General features: G+C 50.5%; 1 protein-coding gene across 1 annotated transcript; it reads left to right on the plus strand.

Annotated features, from left to right (window-relative positions):
- Nucleotides 1-92: 92 nt before the first annotated feature.
- MYBL2 (v-myb avian myeloblastosis viral oncogene homolog-like 2) lies at nt 93-14,398 on the plus strand (the record flags this gene model as incomplete). The annotated part of the gene is made up of 14 exons (XM_009708046.1): nt 93-184; nt 455-548; nt 1,707-1,778; nt 2,161-2,253; nt 4,021-4,241; nt 4,397-4,553; nt 5,314-5,583; nt 6,859-7,245; nt 8,883-9,022; nt 10,020-10,119; nt 10,733-10,846; nt 11,407-11,523; nt 11,762-11,908; nt 14,097-14,398. Coding segments are annotated over 14 exons (2,133 nt in total), but the record flags the coding sequence as incomplete, so codon positions are not given.
- Nucleotides 14,399-14,597: the final 199 nt, after the last annotated feature.

The following is a 14,597-nucleotide window of genomic DNA, read 5'->3' on the forward strand; positions in this document are numbered from 1 at the left end:
GGCGGGTGGGTGATGGACAGAGCCCTTTGGGGCTGCTCTCCCAGCACTAGCCGGCTTCTGGCTGCTTCTCGCGTCCCTTTTCTTTACTCCAGCAATCCGGGAAACTGGTGAGCTGTAGGGAGAGGAAATGGTGCCAGTCCCTAGATGCAAAGTCCTCCCTGGAGGACAGAAGGGAGCAGAAATCGTGAGAAACTCTCCTTCCCTTTCTCTCAGCGGCATAAAAGTAGCTAGCACGCACTGGGAGTCCAAAGCTGAGGGACTCCTTTAAACCTGGGGTGTCTGAGTGAATGTCTGTGAGGTGTCGGGGCTCAGTACTGGAAGAGAGTAGATCTGGAGCTCCTCTCTGCACAGTGCGGGTTGCTCTCTGGACCTCTGCTCTGTCTGGTGGAGGTTGCTCCATCTGCTGCATTTTTATCAGAGGTGGAAATTGTGTTCTTTCTTTATTCATCTCTAGTGAGGACCAGGATGAGCTGCATTACCAGGATACTGACTCGGATGTGCCGGAGCAGCGGGACGGCAGGTGCAAAGTCAAGTGGACACCAGAAGAGGTGAGTGAGAGCATGGCACTTGCCGAGGGCCGGTCCTTTGGGGTAGGGCTCTGACATGGCACTCGGGGCTTGGGTGCTTCCACCCCAGTTCTCATCTGCTGGCCACAACACCACCTCCTGCTGTCTTGCTGCTGGAGAAGACCATGTGTCTGTTTTGCTGCTGTGAGCTGAGGCCTTAATGGGGCTAGGAGGTTCAAGGGAGTTTGAAGTGTAGCCTGGAGAGTGACAACTCCAACCACTTTAGCTGAAGCATGTGAGCCCTGAGCAAGGCATCTGCTGCCTGCAGCACTCCTGTGAGCAAAGAGGGGTTCCAGAGGATGACTGAGGCCTCCAGCAAGCTGAATTGCACAGTGGAAATGTCCTCCCTCTTCTCTAGCAAGAGCAAGGAGCATTGAGACTGTTGGTGTCATGGCTTAGTCATCCTGGCCGAGAGCCTGAATTCAGATGGGATATTCTCTTCCCTTCTCCCATCATCTTTGTCCTGTGTGAAAACTACAAGATGTCCTGTCTCCCCTGGGGTCTGAACACCAAGTAAGGTGGTCTTTGTGCAAGGCTCAAAGCCCCGGGCTCATTTTAGGCAGGGAATTATTTCATGCCTCTGTTTGCCCAGCCAGAGCACACAGGCAACGACACCTATAGCAGGCTTTTTGTGAGCTCTACGCATAGACACACCTGCGCTATAGAAAGGTTCATGAGAGAAATGCTGTGAAGCACTGTAGCACTGAAAAACAGTAGACCACTGGGCTACTGGTGATACACTTCAACCAGACAGCTTTCTTGGCCAGGCAAAAGCAGTGTTTGATCTGGGAGATGGGCTGTCGGGTCAGGGGAGTACTGGGGCTGGATAAGCAAGTAGCCTTGGCCACAGTATTTGAACCAGACTGTACTGGAACAGAGCTGAGCTCTCGTTTTGTACTCACTGTATGAGCTCACCCTAGTACAGAGCCCAGAATCAGTCTGTTCCAGTTGGGCTCCATGTACTGGAGCGCTGCTAAAGGACGTTATGAGCTACCTTCCTCTCCTGAATGCAGAATGCCAAAAAATGCTTCTTGTCAGTTCAAAATATCCAGCCTGTTCTTTTGATGCCATCAGCCCAGGGGTGCCTGTGGCATGTGTTGCTTCAGTGTATGTGAAAGCAGATGTCTTTGTTCTTTACAGGATGAACAGCTGAAGATGTTAGTAAGACACTACGGGCAGAATGACTGGAAGTTCCTGGCCAGTCACTTTCCTGTAAGTGGCCCCTTACCCAGTTGGGAATTGTAATGTTTGCATGTTGCTTCTTGTGCTCATTGGGCTGGTTCTCCATCTCTGTGCAGCACCTGCACAGTGGGACTCTGTTCTGTGACTGCAACTCCAGGCTCTGAAACGGTGCTCCTTCAGGGCAGGGAGACATCCTTCTTGTACAGAGGACTTTCAAGGGCGAGTCTGTTAGAGTTGGGGTGAGAAATTGAGGTTCTTGGCTCTGTACCCAGTGCCCTAGTCATAGTATGTATTCTCCATGTGCTTCTGCAGGTTTTCTGTGGGACAGCCTGTGTGTGTGGGGACTGCTGTTGCTATACGGGCTTTTGAAGCCTCCAGTCTAATGCATCACTATTCTCGTTCCTTTTCCTAGAACCGCAGCGATCAGCAGTGTCAGTACCGGTGGTTGAGAGTGTTGAATCCAGACTTGGTTAAGGGCCCTTGGACCAAAGAGGAGGACCAAAAGGTAAGTCAGGGCCGAGAGGATCTGAGTGTTGGACTGTGACTGTTTGCAGAGAGGATGGAGGTGTTAGACCCTCGGGTCTTTTTGTAAACTGTGGCTATTCTTTCCGATGGTGGATACCTCTGAGAGCAGCACTCTGACTTGTTCTGAGCAGCCTAATGCAGCCATGGTTGTGATGTGCTGGAGCAGGTCTAGGCCTCTTCAGCTAAACACCTTCTCCCTCTCACACTGTGCTGCTACAGTAGTCTGCCAAGGGAGAGAGCAGAAAAGGGAATTAATTCATCTGCCTGCTGGCAGATCTCCACCTGACCTAGCCATGTTGGACCTAAGAGAAAGTAACACTGGCATTTCCTGTGCCACAGTAGACAGACTGAAGTAGATGTCTGAGGTTGACTGGGTGAATCGTGACTTCTGTGAGCCTGTTTCTCTGCTGATTCCAGAGTGAGCTGAGAGGGGCTAGCTCAGACAGACTCATCATCTTGATGTGCTTAAGAAAAGTTGGAATTAATTTCAACTTTTACGAAGGTTTTCTGCTGCACGATGCCCTAGTTTGTCAGATTCTCTGTAATGCTTCTCCCCCATTTCTTTCCATTTTGATATCAGTACGGGCTGTTACGGTCTCTTTTGCCTCCCATCTGTGTGTTGTGTCAAGCACATCCTAAGGAAGCTTCTCGTGATGTCCTTCCACCTTCATACAGCAGAGCAGTTGCTGCCTGCTCTCCCCTTCCCTTTGCATGTCCTGACTCTGCCAACCCACCTATCCTAGCCAGGCTGGGCTCCAGCTTTTTCCCCTTGGCACTACACATTGCTTTGCCCTGCAAGCACTCCAGCTCCTTGGCCTGTGCCTCGGTTTGGTGTCTTTGGTCCATTTGTCTGTGCTTGATAGTCAATAGCCTTGTGGTAGGGATATTTGTTATAGGCCAAGAGCACTGTGAGCATCATCACCTGTCTACCTGCACCTTTCAGCTGAGCGCAGCTGGCCAGGGTAGAAAAGCTCTTTGAGGAACTCTGCAGCCTTGTCTCTAAGATTTTTTTTTTGGTGGGCTGAACATTGCAAGCAGTAGATTGTTTTGTCCTGACTGTGACGTGGACATATTGCAGGGGCTCAGAACAGATTCCGTGCCCAAAAGCATTTGCATTGAGCCTCAGGCAGATGTGACAAAGCCCTGGGTGAAGGAAGTGACAAAGTGAATGGTTCTTAAGTGAATATGGCTTGTTTATGCTTTGGAGCTCTCACTGTGCATCCTGGTGCTAGCGGGGCATGGAGCTGCAGCCCTGGCATGTCTTTGAAGCAGCGGACTCTATTAAAGAGAGGCTGCACCCAGCGGGCAGACCAATGCAGAGCTGACGGGCGCTGTTGTTATGCAGCTGGGCCTGTGGTAAGAGGAAGGGCAGAGGAGCCTTGGAGCACATGGGACTTGGCCCTTGCTCAGAAATAGGCATGACCCTTGCTCAGAAATCTGTGTCTCTCTGTCCCTGATACACCTGCCAGTCTCCACCCCATCTTCTGTGAGCGGTCGTCTGCATTCACGGGTGCCATGTAGCAAAATGTCTGCATGGAAACAGCCTCTTTCAGAGATTCAGCTGAATCATTGCTCTCACAACTGTTGGTACACCTAATTGTCAGTGCTGGATCCCTCCAGCTTTTTCTCCTAAGGGGCCTTTCTCTGGCTGTCCTTTCCTGGGCCCAAGAGCAAAGCCTGAAGATGACTGTATTGACCTTGCCCTCCTTTATTCCATTTCCTTATCTCCCTCCTGCTCTATTCAAAGGTAATTGAACTGGTTAAAAAATACGGCACAAAACAGTGGACCCTGATAGCCAAGCACCTGAAAGGGCGATTAGGGAAGCAATGCCGGGAACGCTGGCATAACCACCTGAACCCTGAGGTGAAGAAGTCCTCATGGACAGAGGAAGAGGATCGCATCATTTTTGAGGCCCACCAGGTCCTGGGGAATCGTTGGGCGGAGATTGCCAAGCTGCTGCCTGGGAGGTAGGATGTCTTTGCTCACTGGTGCCTTCTCAACTGGGTGGCCTGCGGAGATCCATGCGTTGGGCTCACAGGATGGGGCTGGAGAGTGTGTAGGAGCTGTTAGCTGTGCTTTAAAGCTGCTGTCATTTTTCTGTTTCCTTCTGCTTTCTCTGCAGGACCGATAATGCTGTAAAGAATCACTGGAACTCCACCATCAAGCGAAAGGTGGACACAGGAGGCTTCCTCAATGAAACCAAGGAGTCCAAGTCACTGTACTTGCTTGTGGAGGTGGATGACAAGGAGAGCCAAAGTCGAACGAGAGCTGGGAGCCAGGTACTGCACCAGCACATTTGCAGCAGGCAGCTGGCTCAGTCCCCTGCTCTGCCAATGCGTATCAGAGCTGTTCATCCACCTTTCTGCTGCCTCTCACGCTGCCTTTGCCACAGCCTGGTGTATATGTAGACAGTCTGTGTCTTCCCCGAGCCTTCTCCAGGAGACTGACTCTTGGGAGAGCTCTCCCTCCAGGAGCTAGAGATTTAATGTGAGCTCAAGTGGAGGACAACAGTCTGCTAGTGCTGTTATCTTGCCAATCCCAGCATCAGGTCTGTCTTGGAGACTGAAGATTTTTTTGGCTCTGTTGTGCTGTTGCTGGTGGGAGAAGGCTGCTCCACTCAATGTGGGGGGCATGGTGAAGAGATGTTGTGTTCCTTTCCTCTAAAAAAGGAAGCGGGAAGTACACCCAGTTATTTTTTCATGAAGATAGCCTGTAGTTTTCAAAGGCAGGCTATTGGAAAGTAGGAAATGCAGAATTAGTGCTACCTGCTCAGCCTTTGTTCAACTTTCTCCTGGGATGCTGTTAAGTGAAATCTTCAGTTAAACAGTCCTGTGCTTGTTAGGTTGCATGGACTCCTGTGCAGATGGTGTATGGGACAGAGCAGTGAGGGAGAATGGGGATGTAAAATAAACTGAATGACAAGTAGGAGAGCAGACGGAGCTGAATGTGTCCGGGGACCCTTGCTCTTTGTCCCCAGGACTTGACGTTATTCCCTTGGCTTCTACTAATGGCTGGACTTTCTTTGTTGTATGCACAAAGAACGTCCTGCCGAACTGGCCAGTCGATGTATCTGAAATAAAGGAAGAGGATGTCAGTGATGAGGAAGTGACGGGTGTACAGGAGTTACCCTCAGAGCTGCCAGCTGCTGAACTGGCAGAGCATAACGCTGAGGGGACCCCAGATGATGCAGTGCCTGAGGATGCCTCTTCATTTGTCACATCACCATACAAATGGGTTGTCGAAGCTGCCAACTATTTGTACCCAACATCTGTGCCAGCCCTCAATGAAGCTCTGGACATGATTGAATCCGTAAGTAACAGACCTTTGCTCTTCCAGCTAATGTAGGGAGACTGATTCCCCCACCCTTTTCCCTTGGGTGAACTTACTAGGTCCCCTTGCTCATCACCATGGGCATCCTGAGGAGGACTGGGTCTGTCATTGACTTGTGGCTTCCCACTGTCTCTTCTCCAGGGTTGGATTAGGCTTTTCCAGCTCTGCAAGTATTGCTCTGGGCTTGCAGATTCCCCTATGTTGTGTGTCCTTGTGCATGGCCTCTTCTGGTGTGGGCGGCTGTAGATGCTGGCAAACCTGATCTCAAGCTCTCCTTTATCAGCCAGAGTGTCCCCAGCTCTCTTTCATAACGGCTCAGGCCCATACTCATGAGCTTTCCTTTCCCTTCTGTTATGGAATGGGATAGGACAAGACAGACTGGGAATAGGCTAGGCCCACTTGTAGCATGCAGGACAGACCCCTTCACACTGGGATGATGCCACCATTTGCTTTCAGTGGCGGTAGCTTCGCTGAAACTAGTAATTTTGGGCCAGTCGAGCGGCGCTGAAGTTACCCTTGAGGTCCACAGGGTGACAGAGACATGCCAGGGCAGCAGGCTGGCTAGAATCAGAGGGATTGCTGCTGTCAGAGGGAAATGTCTCTGTAGCCCTCAGCCTGTTTGAGGAGCTTATGAGCCGATTATCTGTGAAGGATCCACTTTGCATTTGTATAGGAGGACAGAGAATCTCTGCCCAAGGCTTGACAGCCCATCTGTGGGTCCTTAAGGGCCTGCTTGTATGGTACTTTCGGTATTGGTGGGGTTGAGCTGTGAAGCAGCTGATCTCTGAACTGGTCTGGTTATTTTTAATCTGCTTTCAGCAGTGGTGTTATGGCAGAGCTGTACTGATGTGCACAAGACTGTGGTTTGGTGTTGGGTAACAGTCGCTTCATTCAGGCCCTGTCCCCAGACCTATGCCCAACTGCTTTTTTTTTATCCCCTCTCTGTGGGTGTGCAGGTGTTTGTGCAGCTGTGCTGTGAACTGAACTGGGAAACCAACCTTCTGTAAATAGAAAAATCTGCCCTACATGCAAGCAGCAGTTTTCAGCTGGGTCAGTTCCCTGATCTGGTTCCGAGCTGTGCTGGCAGCAGAGAGGACAAGGTCTTGAGCTCTCCTCTAGCCAGGCTCCTGGCAAAAGCTGGTGCAGTCTCACATCACCCTCTTATTTCACCTCCCAGTTCATATCTGCATCTGCACCAGTCAGCTGCTCAGCTTTCCTTCCTGGGCTGCTTCTGATGGTTTCCCTTTTGTGCAGGACCCAGATGGGTGGTGCGATCTGACCCAGTTTGACCTGCCTGAGGAACCCTCTGCCGGCAGCAGCAGTAGTAGCAACAGCCCGGTGAGGCAAACCCCCAGCAAGCCAACACCGTCCCTACCCAACGTGACCGAGTACCGCCTGGATGGCCACACCATCTCCGACCTGAGCAAAAGCAGCAAGGGGGAACTCATCCCCATCTCTCCACACGCAGAGGTGAGCTTTGGCACACCACCCTCTGTGCTGAAGAGGCAGAAGAAGAGGAAGATCTCTCTCTCCCCCGTCACGGAGAACGCCACCAGCACCAGTCTTTCCTTCCTTGACTCATGCAACAGCATGACGCCCAAGAGCACCCCCGTCAAGACACTGCCCTTCTCTCCATCTCAGGTATGGAGCAATGGCAGTGCCCAGTCTGTGCTCCTCTGCTCAGGCTTGGTTGTGAGCTAATAAGCATGTTAGTGCTCTGTCTACTTGCCTTAATGCCACGTATTCCCATCAGCTCTGCTAGCTTTGGGTTTCTCCTCCCCTGAATGAGGCAATGCCAGTGTGCAGGGTGTGTCTCTTTCCTAAAATAAGGTGCAGAGCTGACTTCTGGCACTGCTTGTCTTTAGTGCTGCCCTTTCTGTGGGAGCAGCAGCCTGTGTCTGTCTCTGGGAGGGCTTGCAGCATTAGGGAAGCCCAACTACCCTGTGTGATTGGCAGGGCATCTGCCTGCTATGAGGAAGGAGCACCACTGGGCAGATCTACACACCTGCCTGCTGCAGGATCGATGGACAGCAGGGGGCTTGTGTCACCAGGGCATTGCTGCCCTGGCCTTGGGTAGCAGAGTGGCAACAGTGGAAAGTGGCTTTCCCCGTTTATTTCCAGTTAAGTCATGCAGGAAGGCTTGGCAGCACACACTTTGTGCAGATCTCTGGGTTGCTGTGCTTAGGAAGATGCTCCTGGGCTTGTCTTTGTTGCAAAAGGGACTCAGGATCTTTCAGCCTTTGTCATGACTCCTACAGTGCCCACACACATGTGCACACATGGTCTCCAACATACATCATCTTGGAGCACTGTGGTCTTCAAACTCACTAGTGTCTTCTATATTGATGTGGTGGAGTTCTGTCTATAAAACAGAATAAAAGGCCGCTGTGTTCTCCAGCACAGTTCCCACAGCTGCTCTGTTGTTCAAACCCTATCTACATGTGCCTTCCAGGCCTTTATTTCTGCTATTTGTGCAGCCCTGGCTGGCGCATGGGAGAGTGCCACAGGACAGCCTGACACTCAGGTTCAGATGGACCTTGAATGCAAGGCCAGCAAGAACTGGAAAATCAGAGCAGGACCTGAAATGTACAGCCCTGCAGGGTGTAAAAGGCTGGAAGGCCTGGAGGGAATCTGAGAAGGCAAGCAGCATGTCCTGCTGCTCAGGCTGAGCTTCAGCCATCAGTGAATGTAACACAAGGTTCTTGGCTACAAACCTTGTTCCTTATGGGAGTAAAGTTGTCACTTAATAGCTGTTGTGAAGTAAAATGCTAGCAGAGATGAGACAAGTTGTCTTTTTCTCACAGTTTAGGCTGAAGACAGTTCAATGCAAAATCTGTTAACTTGTATGCTGTTGTGTTACATGGACTTCCCTCATGTTTGCCAACCTGAGGTTGGAATAGACCTGTGGTGGGCTGGCATTACCTCTCCTTGACCGTTTTGCTTGGCCTTACCTGGACCAGTGCAAGGAGAGATTTCTCTCCCACCCAGTAGCTGCTTATAGTCATATCAGCTCATCCCTTATGGGAAATGGCTAACCTTTGTAGGTGTGAGGCATCTTCTGGCAACTTTCACGTGGGTGTCCATGAACAGACGGTATGAATCTGTGGAAGTCATCCTGGTTTATACTGGGACAGATCCCTCTTGCGCTGCTTGGTATGGGAGGATTGTCCCTACTTCAGGTTTTCCCTCATATTTAGGAAAAAGTTATGACTTGTGATACTATGCTGGGATGCGTGAGACTGAGTGTTGTCTTTTTCTTTCTTTCCTGTGCTGTGCAGTTCTTAAACTTTTGGACCAAACAGGATACACTAGAACTGGAGAACCCATCTTTGACCTCCACACCTGTGTGCAGTCAGAAGGTGATTGTCACAACCCCTCTGCACAGGGACAAGACCCCTCTGCTCCAGAAGAACTCAGCGTAAGTCCTTTCCTCCTCCTCCCCTCTCCCCAACTGAACAGCGTCCTTTTCCACACAGCAGCCTGGTCCAGTTCAAACTACCTCCCCCAGTACTTGTACTGAGAGAGGGGTGGGGCAGGCTGGGGATTTCCTTTATAAATCAGTGTTTCCCCCCCAAAGACAGCTCCTCTCTGAGCTGCAGGGAACAAGAATCTCATCTGATTGGGGCTGCAGCCAGTTGACCACTGTTGTGCTCAGCTGCTGGGTGGGCTGTTGCTTTCTGTGCACGTCTCTGTCTGGGAAACGTTGCTGTGCTGTCAGCCCTGTGCCAACAGGGAAGGGATTTGATTTCCTCAACAAGAGCTGTTCAGATCCATCCATTTAGCTTTCCACCCTCTGCTTTGCCTGTCCTGTGGGGCAGTCCAGGGCAATGGTTACCCAAAGCACTGTATCAGGCAGGTGAGAAGGGGTGGTCTGCACAGGGAGTGTTTTGCTGGTGGATTGAATTAGCACAGTGTTTGGGGGTGCTGGCTGTGCTAGCAAAACTGAGCTGTTGGCACCGTCCAGAGCAGCTCCCCTGTCCAAGCGGTGCGAGCTGGCTTGGCTGCTCTAAGTACATTTGCACCCAGGACTACTGCTGGTCCAGCTGTGACTGTCACAAGTCCAGGCTAAGCCTGAGAAGATCCACCAGCAGAAGCATTGCAGAGTAGGGCTGGTCCGCAGAGCTGCATGTTGCCTGTGTCAGGGTGCTGTACTGCTTTCTGACAAGGGTGCTTGGTAGCTGGCATGGTGGGGCAGCATAACTGGCACATCTGAAGGATATTTTCACTGCTAAAGGCTCCTCCATGCCTGTTTGCCCCGCTTGCACCCCAGGAACAACCCAACCAGGCGGCTTCTGCTACTGCCATGCAAGACTCTGCAGGTAGCTCGTGTAATGAGAGGGCTTGGAAGGATGAGGGTTACTTTGTGTGGGTTACAACATGTCTGATCCTTCATCTTTCCTGCTCTCTGCTGCCAGATTTGTCACACCAGATCAGAAGTATGTGGTGGACAACACTCCTCACACCCCGACGCCTTTCAAAAATGCCCTGGAGAAATATGGACCAATTAGGCCTCTGGTAAGTATTGGGCAGGTCTGATGCTTGCTGGTGGCAGAGGCACAATGAATGCAAATAGGAGGTTGGGTAAGCTGCAGTGACACTGTGAACCAACTGTTGTCTGTGCCATAACAAAGTACAGTTTGGTAATGCCAGGTTGAGATGGGAGGGATGAAGGGGACCTTGTCATGGTAAGTAGCCACAAGACTTTTAGCTCCTCTATAAACCAACTAAAAATGACCCAGACTGCACTTGAATCAGGCTGCAGTGCTTGGCTACTGGTGACCTCGAGGAAACGATCTACCTAGGCGTCCTTGAGGAACTGGGTCTCTTAATGGAGGTGTTGTGGGGATGGCAGTTTCCAGTATCCCAGGCCTTCTGTGCATACTGGTCTCTTGATGGCACATTTGGGGTTCAGCTGATAAGAGTGTCTCATGCTTGGAGATCCTGTAAATCTGTCAGGCTAGCAGAGATCTTGTCATATCTTTTCCAACTGGGAAATAAGTAAGTTGTTTTTGTGTTTGTGCTCCCGCTGTGGCCTCCCCTGACCCCATTATACCTTAAGAGAAATACTTGTGAGTCTGGCCAGCATACAAATTTTGACTGTCTTGTGCTCTCTTCCTTTTCACACCAGCCCCAGACTCCTCACCTGGAAGAAGACTTGAAAGAGGTGCTCCGAAGTGAAGCTGGCATCGAACTTATCATAGAGGATGATGTGAAGCCTGAGAAACAGAAGAGGAAACAAGGGGTGAGCTGACTTTGCGTCTAGTACCTGCTGCTGAGCTGCCCTGTGCTGTTGAGGGGTGTTTTGACTGGTTTTGTTCATCCTGCTGTTGATGCCAAAAGGTTTTTGGTCTGTGGCTGCTGCCTTTTATCAGTGAGAGGTGCCTGAGGTTAAAACCGACTTAAAATACTGCTGGCTGTGTACTGGTTTATGCTGAGCTGAGGGCATGCTAGGAGATGCTGTGTCCCTAAACTACAGGAGACACCCATGACACGCTTGGAGCATGTGTGGCAAGTTGGGCTTCCAGAAGGCTGTGGACTGGTATGCAAGGTGTATTGGCTGAGTTCCCTGGTGGCCTTTCTTGAAAGGGCCTTCCTCTTCTTAATCGGTGGCTCTGGGTGCCAGGAGGAGAGCTCTGGAAGCTGCCGTACCCTGTGGTAGGGAAGGCTGAAGCATGCCTTCTTCCTGAGGTGCTGGTGCAATGGAGAGCTGGGGTGACGTGTGCTTGGTGGGCACCCCGGGCCCTTAGGATGGCTGTTCACTGGGTTGATTCGTGCTGACACTTGTATTTCTGTGTCCCTCAGTTGCGCAGGAGTCCCATCAAGAAGGTCCGGAAGTCTCTGGCCCTGGATATTGTGGATGAAGATATGACACAAAATATGCCTGCCCTCCCCAAGACCATCGGTTTCAAAAGGGCCCAGGTGAGGGATGCAGTGCTCAGAGCAGGGGCAGAGCTGGTTTCTGCTCCAAAGAAACCCTGTGCAAAGCAGAGGTGGGAGCTTTGCCACCTGCAGCTACCTTTGAACAGTACATGTGAATGTGGATGAAGGGCTGGATTTGTTAACTGGCCTTTTGGCCAGGCCAAGTATCAACACTGTTAGGGCAAGTTAACTTGTATCCTTGTAATTTTTCTTTTTTTTTTCCCCCCTCTCTTTGAAGCCTGTGAATTTCCTGTCGAGGTCCCTGAACCTTTCCTCCTCGAGCAGGAAGAATGACAGCGGTTTGCTCAACAGAGCCTTTGTGCAAGTGCAGCCAGAAAAAATGTCCTGCAGGAAAATGCCGAGCCATTTCAGACCACCAGCACCGGTAAGCCCTGCAGCCACTGCTCTCCCAGTCAGGAGGTTAGCTAGTAGTGGAACCCTTGCCCCTCCTTGGGAGGAGGAGTGAGTGGATGAAGCTCTGTGCACTCCTGTGTAGGCATCCATACGCTGGCAGGGCTGTCTTTGCACCAAGGTTGGAGATGCTGAGCCAGCGGTGTCACACTACAGCTTCCTCCTGTCTCTTTGCAAACCTGCCCTTCTGCTGGGGCTCAAAGCCCCGTGGTTGATCAGAGCTGTGGCCTGCTTAGCATGTTTGGCCCTGGATTTCCTCATGGGAATCTGCATCCTGTCCCAATCCATCAAGGAATTTGGATGATTGATCCAGCAGTCAAGTAAACCTTCCTTTTTCCAGTGAGCACTCCTTGGGTGGACAATAGTAGGCTCATCTTTTTTTGTTTCTCTGGGCACAGCAAGTCTGAAATGCTCTGTAAATGCTAAACAAAAAAGTATTTCCCACCCCTGTGATTTTTAGGGTGTTTCTATGTTGTGGTGAAGGCTGTGTGCCATAGGCAGCATAGACTGGCTTTATCCTACTGTCTACCTGAACCTGTGGTAGTACAGAGCTCCGATATGTCGCCTTGTAGCTTGTGCTGAGGTTGGTGCTGTTACAGCTATGCTGTTCCTCAGCTCTGTGCAGTTATATCTGGGTTGTGCTGGGGTCACAGCAGCCTATGTGCCCCTCTGGGGCATAAACAGTTAATTGTACTCTCTTTAAAATCTTCACCACTTGGTATATTTGCAGGTAGAATGTGTTAGTAGAGGAGTATCCTTGCTTTGTTAGGCAGCGTGGCTTAGAGGAGGGGGTTTGGACCATAATTTTGCAAGTGTTTGCTTGGGCCAAGTCATGGGAGCTCTCTGGTAGCTTGAATGGGGATGGAAATATATGCTGTCCTTGGTCAGGGGTGAAACTGCAACTGGGGGCTAGTGTGGGGGTGTTCTCGCATCCCAGGAAGAGCCTGGGTGCAGTGTTGTCTTCACCGAGCAACCTTAGCTCAGTCTTCCTGAAACACTGCAGTGAGAGGCATTTCATCTGTCCCCGGCTTAGAGGTGTCTGTTGTGAAAGCTCTGTCTTCTGACAAATAAGTAGTCCTCAGCCAGAGTAATTCCTTCCCCTTCTCAAATAAACCTGACTTAAACACTTTCATTTCTCCTCCTGTCCTAGGCAGGGCCGTATTGCTCCGAGAGCCAATAGATCCATATAAATAAAGCGTTGGGAGTGACTTGAAGGTGACAGTAAGACAGCTTGTGTGGTGACAGAGTACAGGTGTGCAGTAAAATCCCATTGCCCAAAGACAGCAGAGCTGTCTGTGATGCTGCTGGGCTCTCGGGATTTACCGTGCCGGACTGGTGTTGGTAGCTCTGGCAGTTATTTACTAAGGAAGCTCACTTAGCTGTGGGCTGAACCTAAATCAGCCCCAAAGCCATGCTGTGGCTGCGTGAGAGTGAGATGTTGTTACTGTAAGCAAATGCTGGAGCTCGAGGTCTTGTTCCCTGCAGTGCATGTCAACGGATGTTTCCAGTTCAGAGCATTGTGTATCTCTTGGCTGCATTTATCAGGGGACTCACAGGGGTTTTTCTGGAGTGCAAAACCACCTCATGGGTGCCCTTTCTGCGTGCAGTGACTGAAGCACATCTGATTTTCAGCTCTTCAAGTGTACTGTGGGGCCCTGCTGAAACTGAAGGCACCAAAATGGTCAAAGACCATCCTTAAACAGCAATCTACACCTGGGGCTGCGCAGCTCCTGTAGGAATTGAACTGGTTGGGAATAAACCCCAAAGCTGTTCTTGAATTCCTGCTATCCCTCTGGAATCTTTTCTGCACAAGGAGACTTAGTGGGTTTGTATTTTGGGGTTTTTGTCTCAAACCAAATAAAGGAAAGCCCTGAAAGGGCATGTGGGTTGACCTGAAATGGAGCACTCAACTGGGCAACTGCTGAATCTAACCCCCCCTTTGCTAGAAACGGCCATCTCCGCTGTGAAAAGAAACTGGAAGTGTGCAATTTCCTCCTGATTGCAAGATGGGTACTCCTAAGTCTGAAGTTTTATTTCCCTTGGGTAGCAGATGATAGTTGTTAGTTTTATTTATTTTTGCAGCCTTTTAAAACAGGATGTCAACATTGTGTTTGTTCTCTCCCTTAACTGTGTTGTACACATGCTTTCTTTTCTCTCTGTAGATGACCAGGGCTTGGAAGGCGGTAGCCTGTGGTGGAACCCGAGACCAACTCTTCATGCAGGAGAAAGCTCGACAGTTTTTGGGCATGTTGAAACAGAGTCACACATCAAGGACCTTAATCTTATCATGAAGGATTGTTCTGCTTTTTTTATTTTATATTTTAAAATTTTTTTATAAGTGGAGGGGAGGGGGAACCACAGGAAAAAATATCCTCTGCCAGGCCTTAGTGTTTGGGGGTGGATATTTTTCCTTCTGTTTCCAGGTAGATCTATATTGTAACAAGTTGGGATAACTGCTGGCTAATGAGTGGAATGCAAGTTTTGGGATCATTACAGAAAGGCAAATGAGGGAGGGTTTGGAGAGCTAACAGCAAGACCTCTCTCTGCAAGACCTGAGTTCTGCAAAAGTAGAAGCAGGCAGCCGTGTTCCACCTTGGAGTAGCGTGTGCAGCGGGCGGTGGAGACTGGCCTGGCAGCCTCCCCGGGTTTTTTCCCGGCGGGGC

This window comes from Cariama cristata, unplaced genomic scaffold (genome assembly GCF_000690535.1).
Source record: "Cariama cristata isolate BGI_N322 unplaced genomic scaffold, ASM69053v1 scaffold25219, whole genome shotgun sequence".
Classification (NCBI taxonomy): domain Eukaryota; kingdom Metazoa; phylum Chordata; class Aves; order Cariamiformes; family Cariamidae; genus Cariama; species Cariama cristata.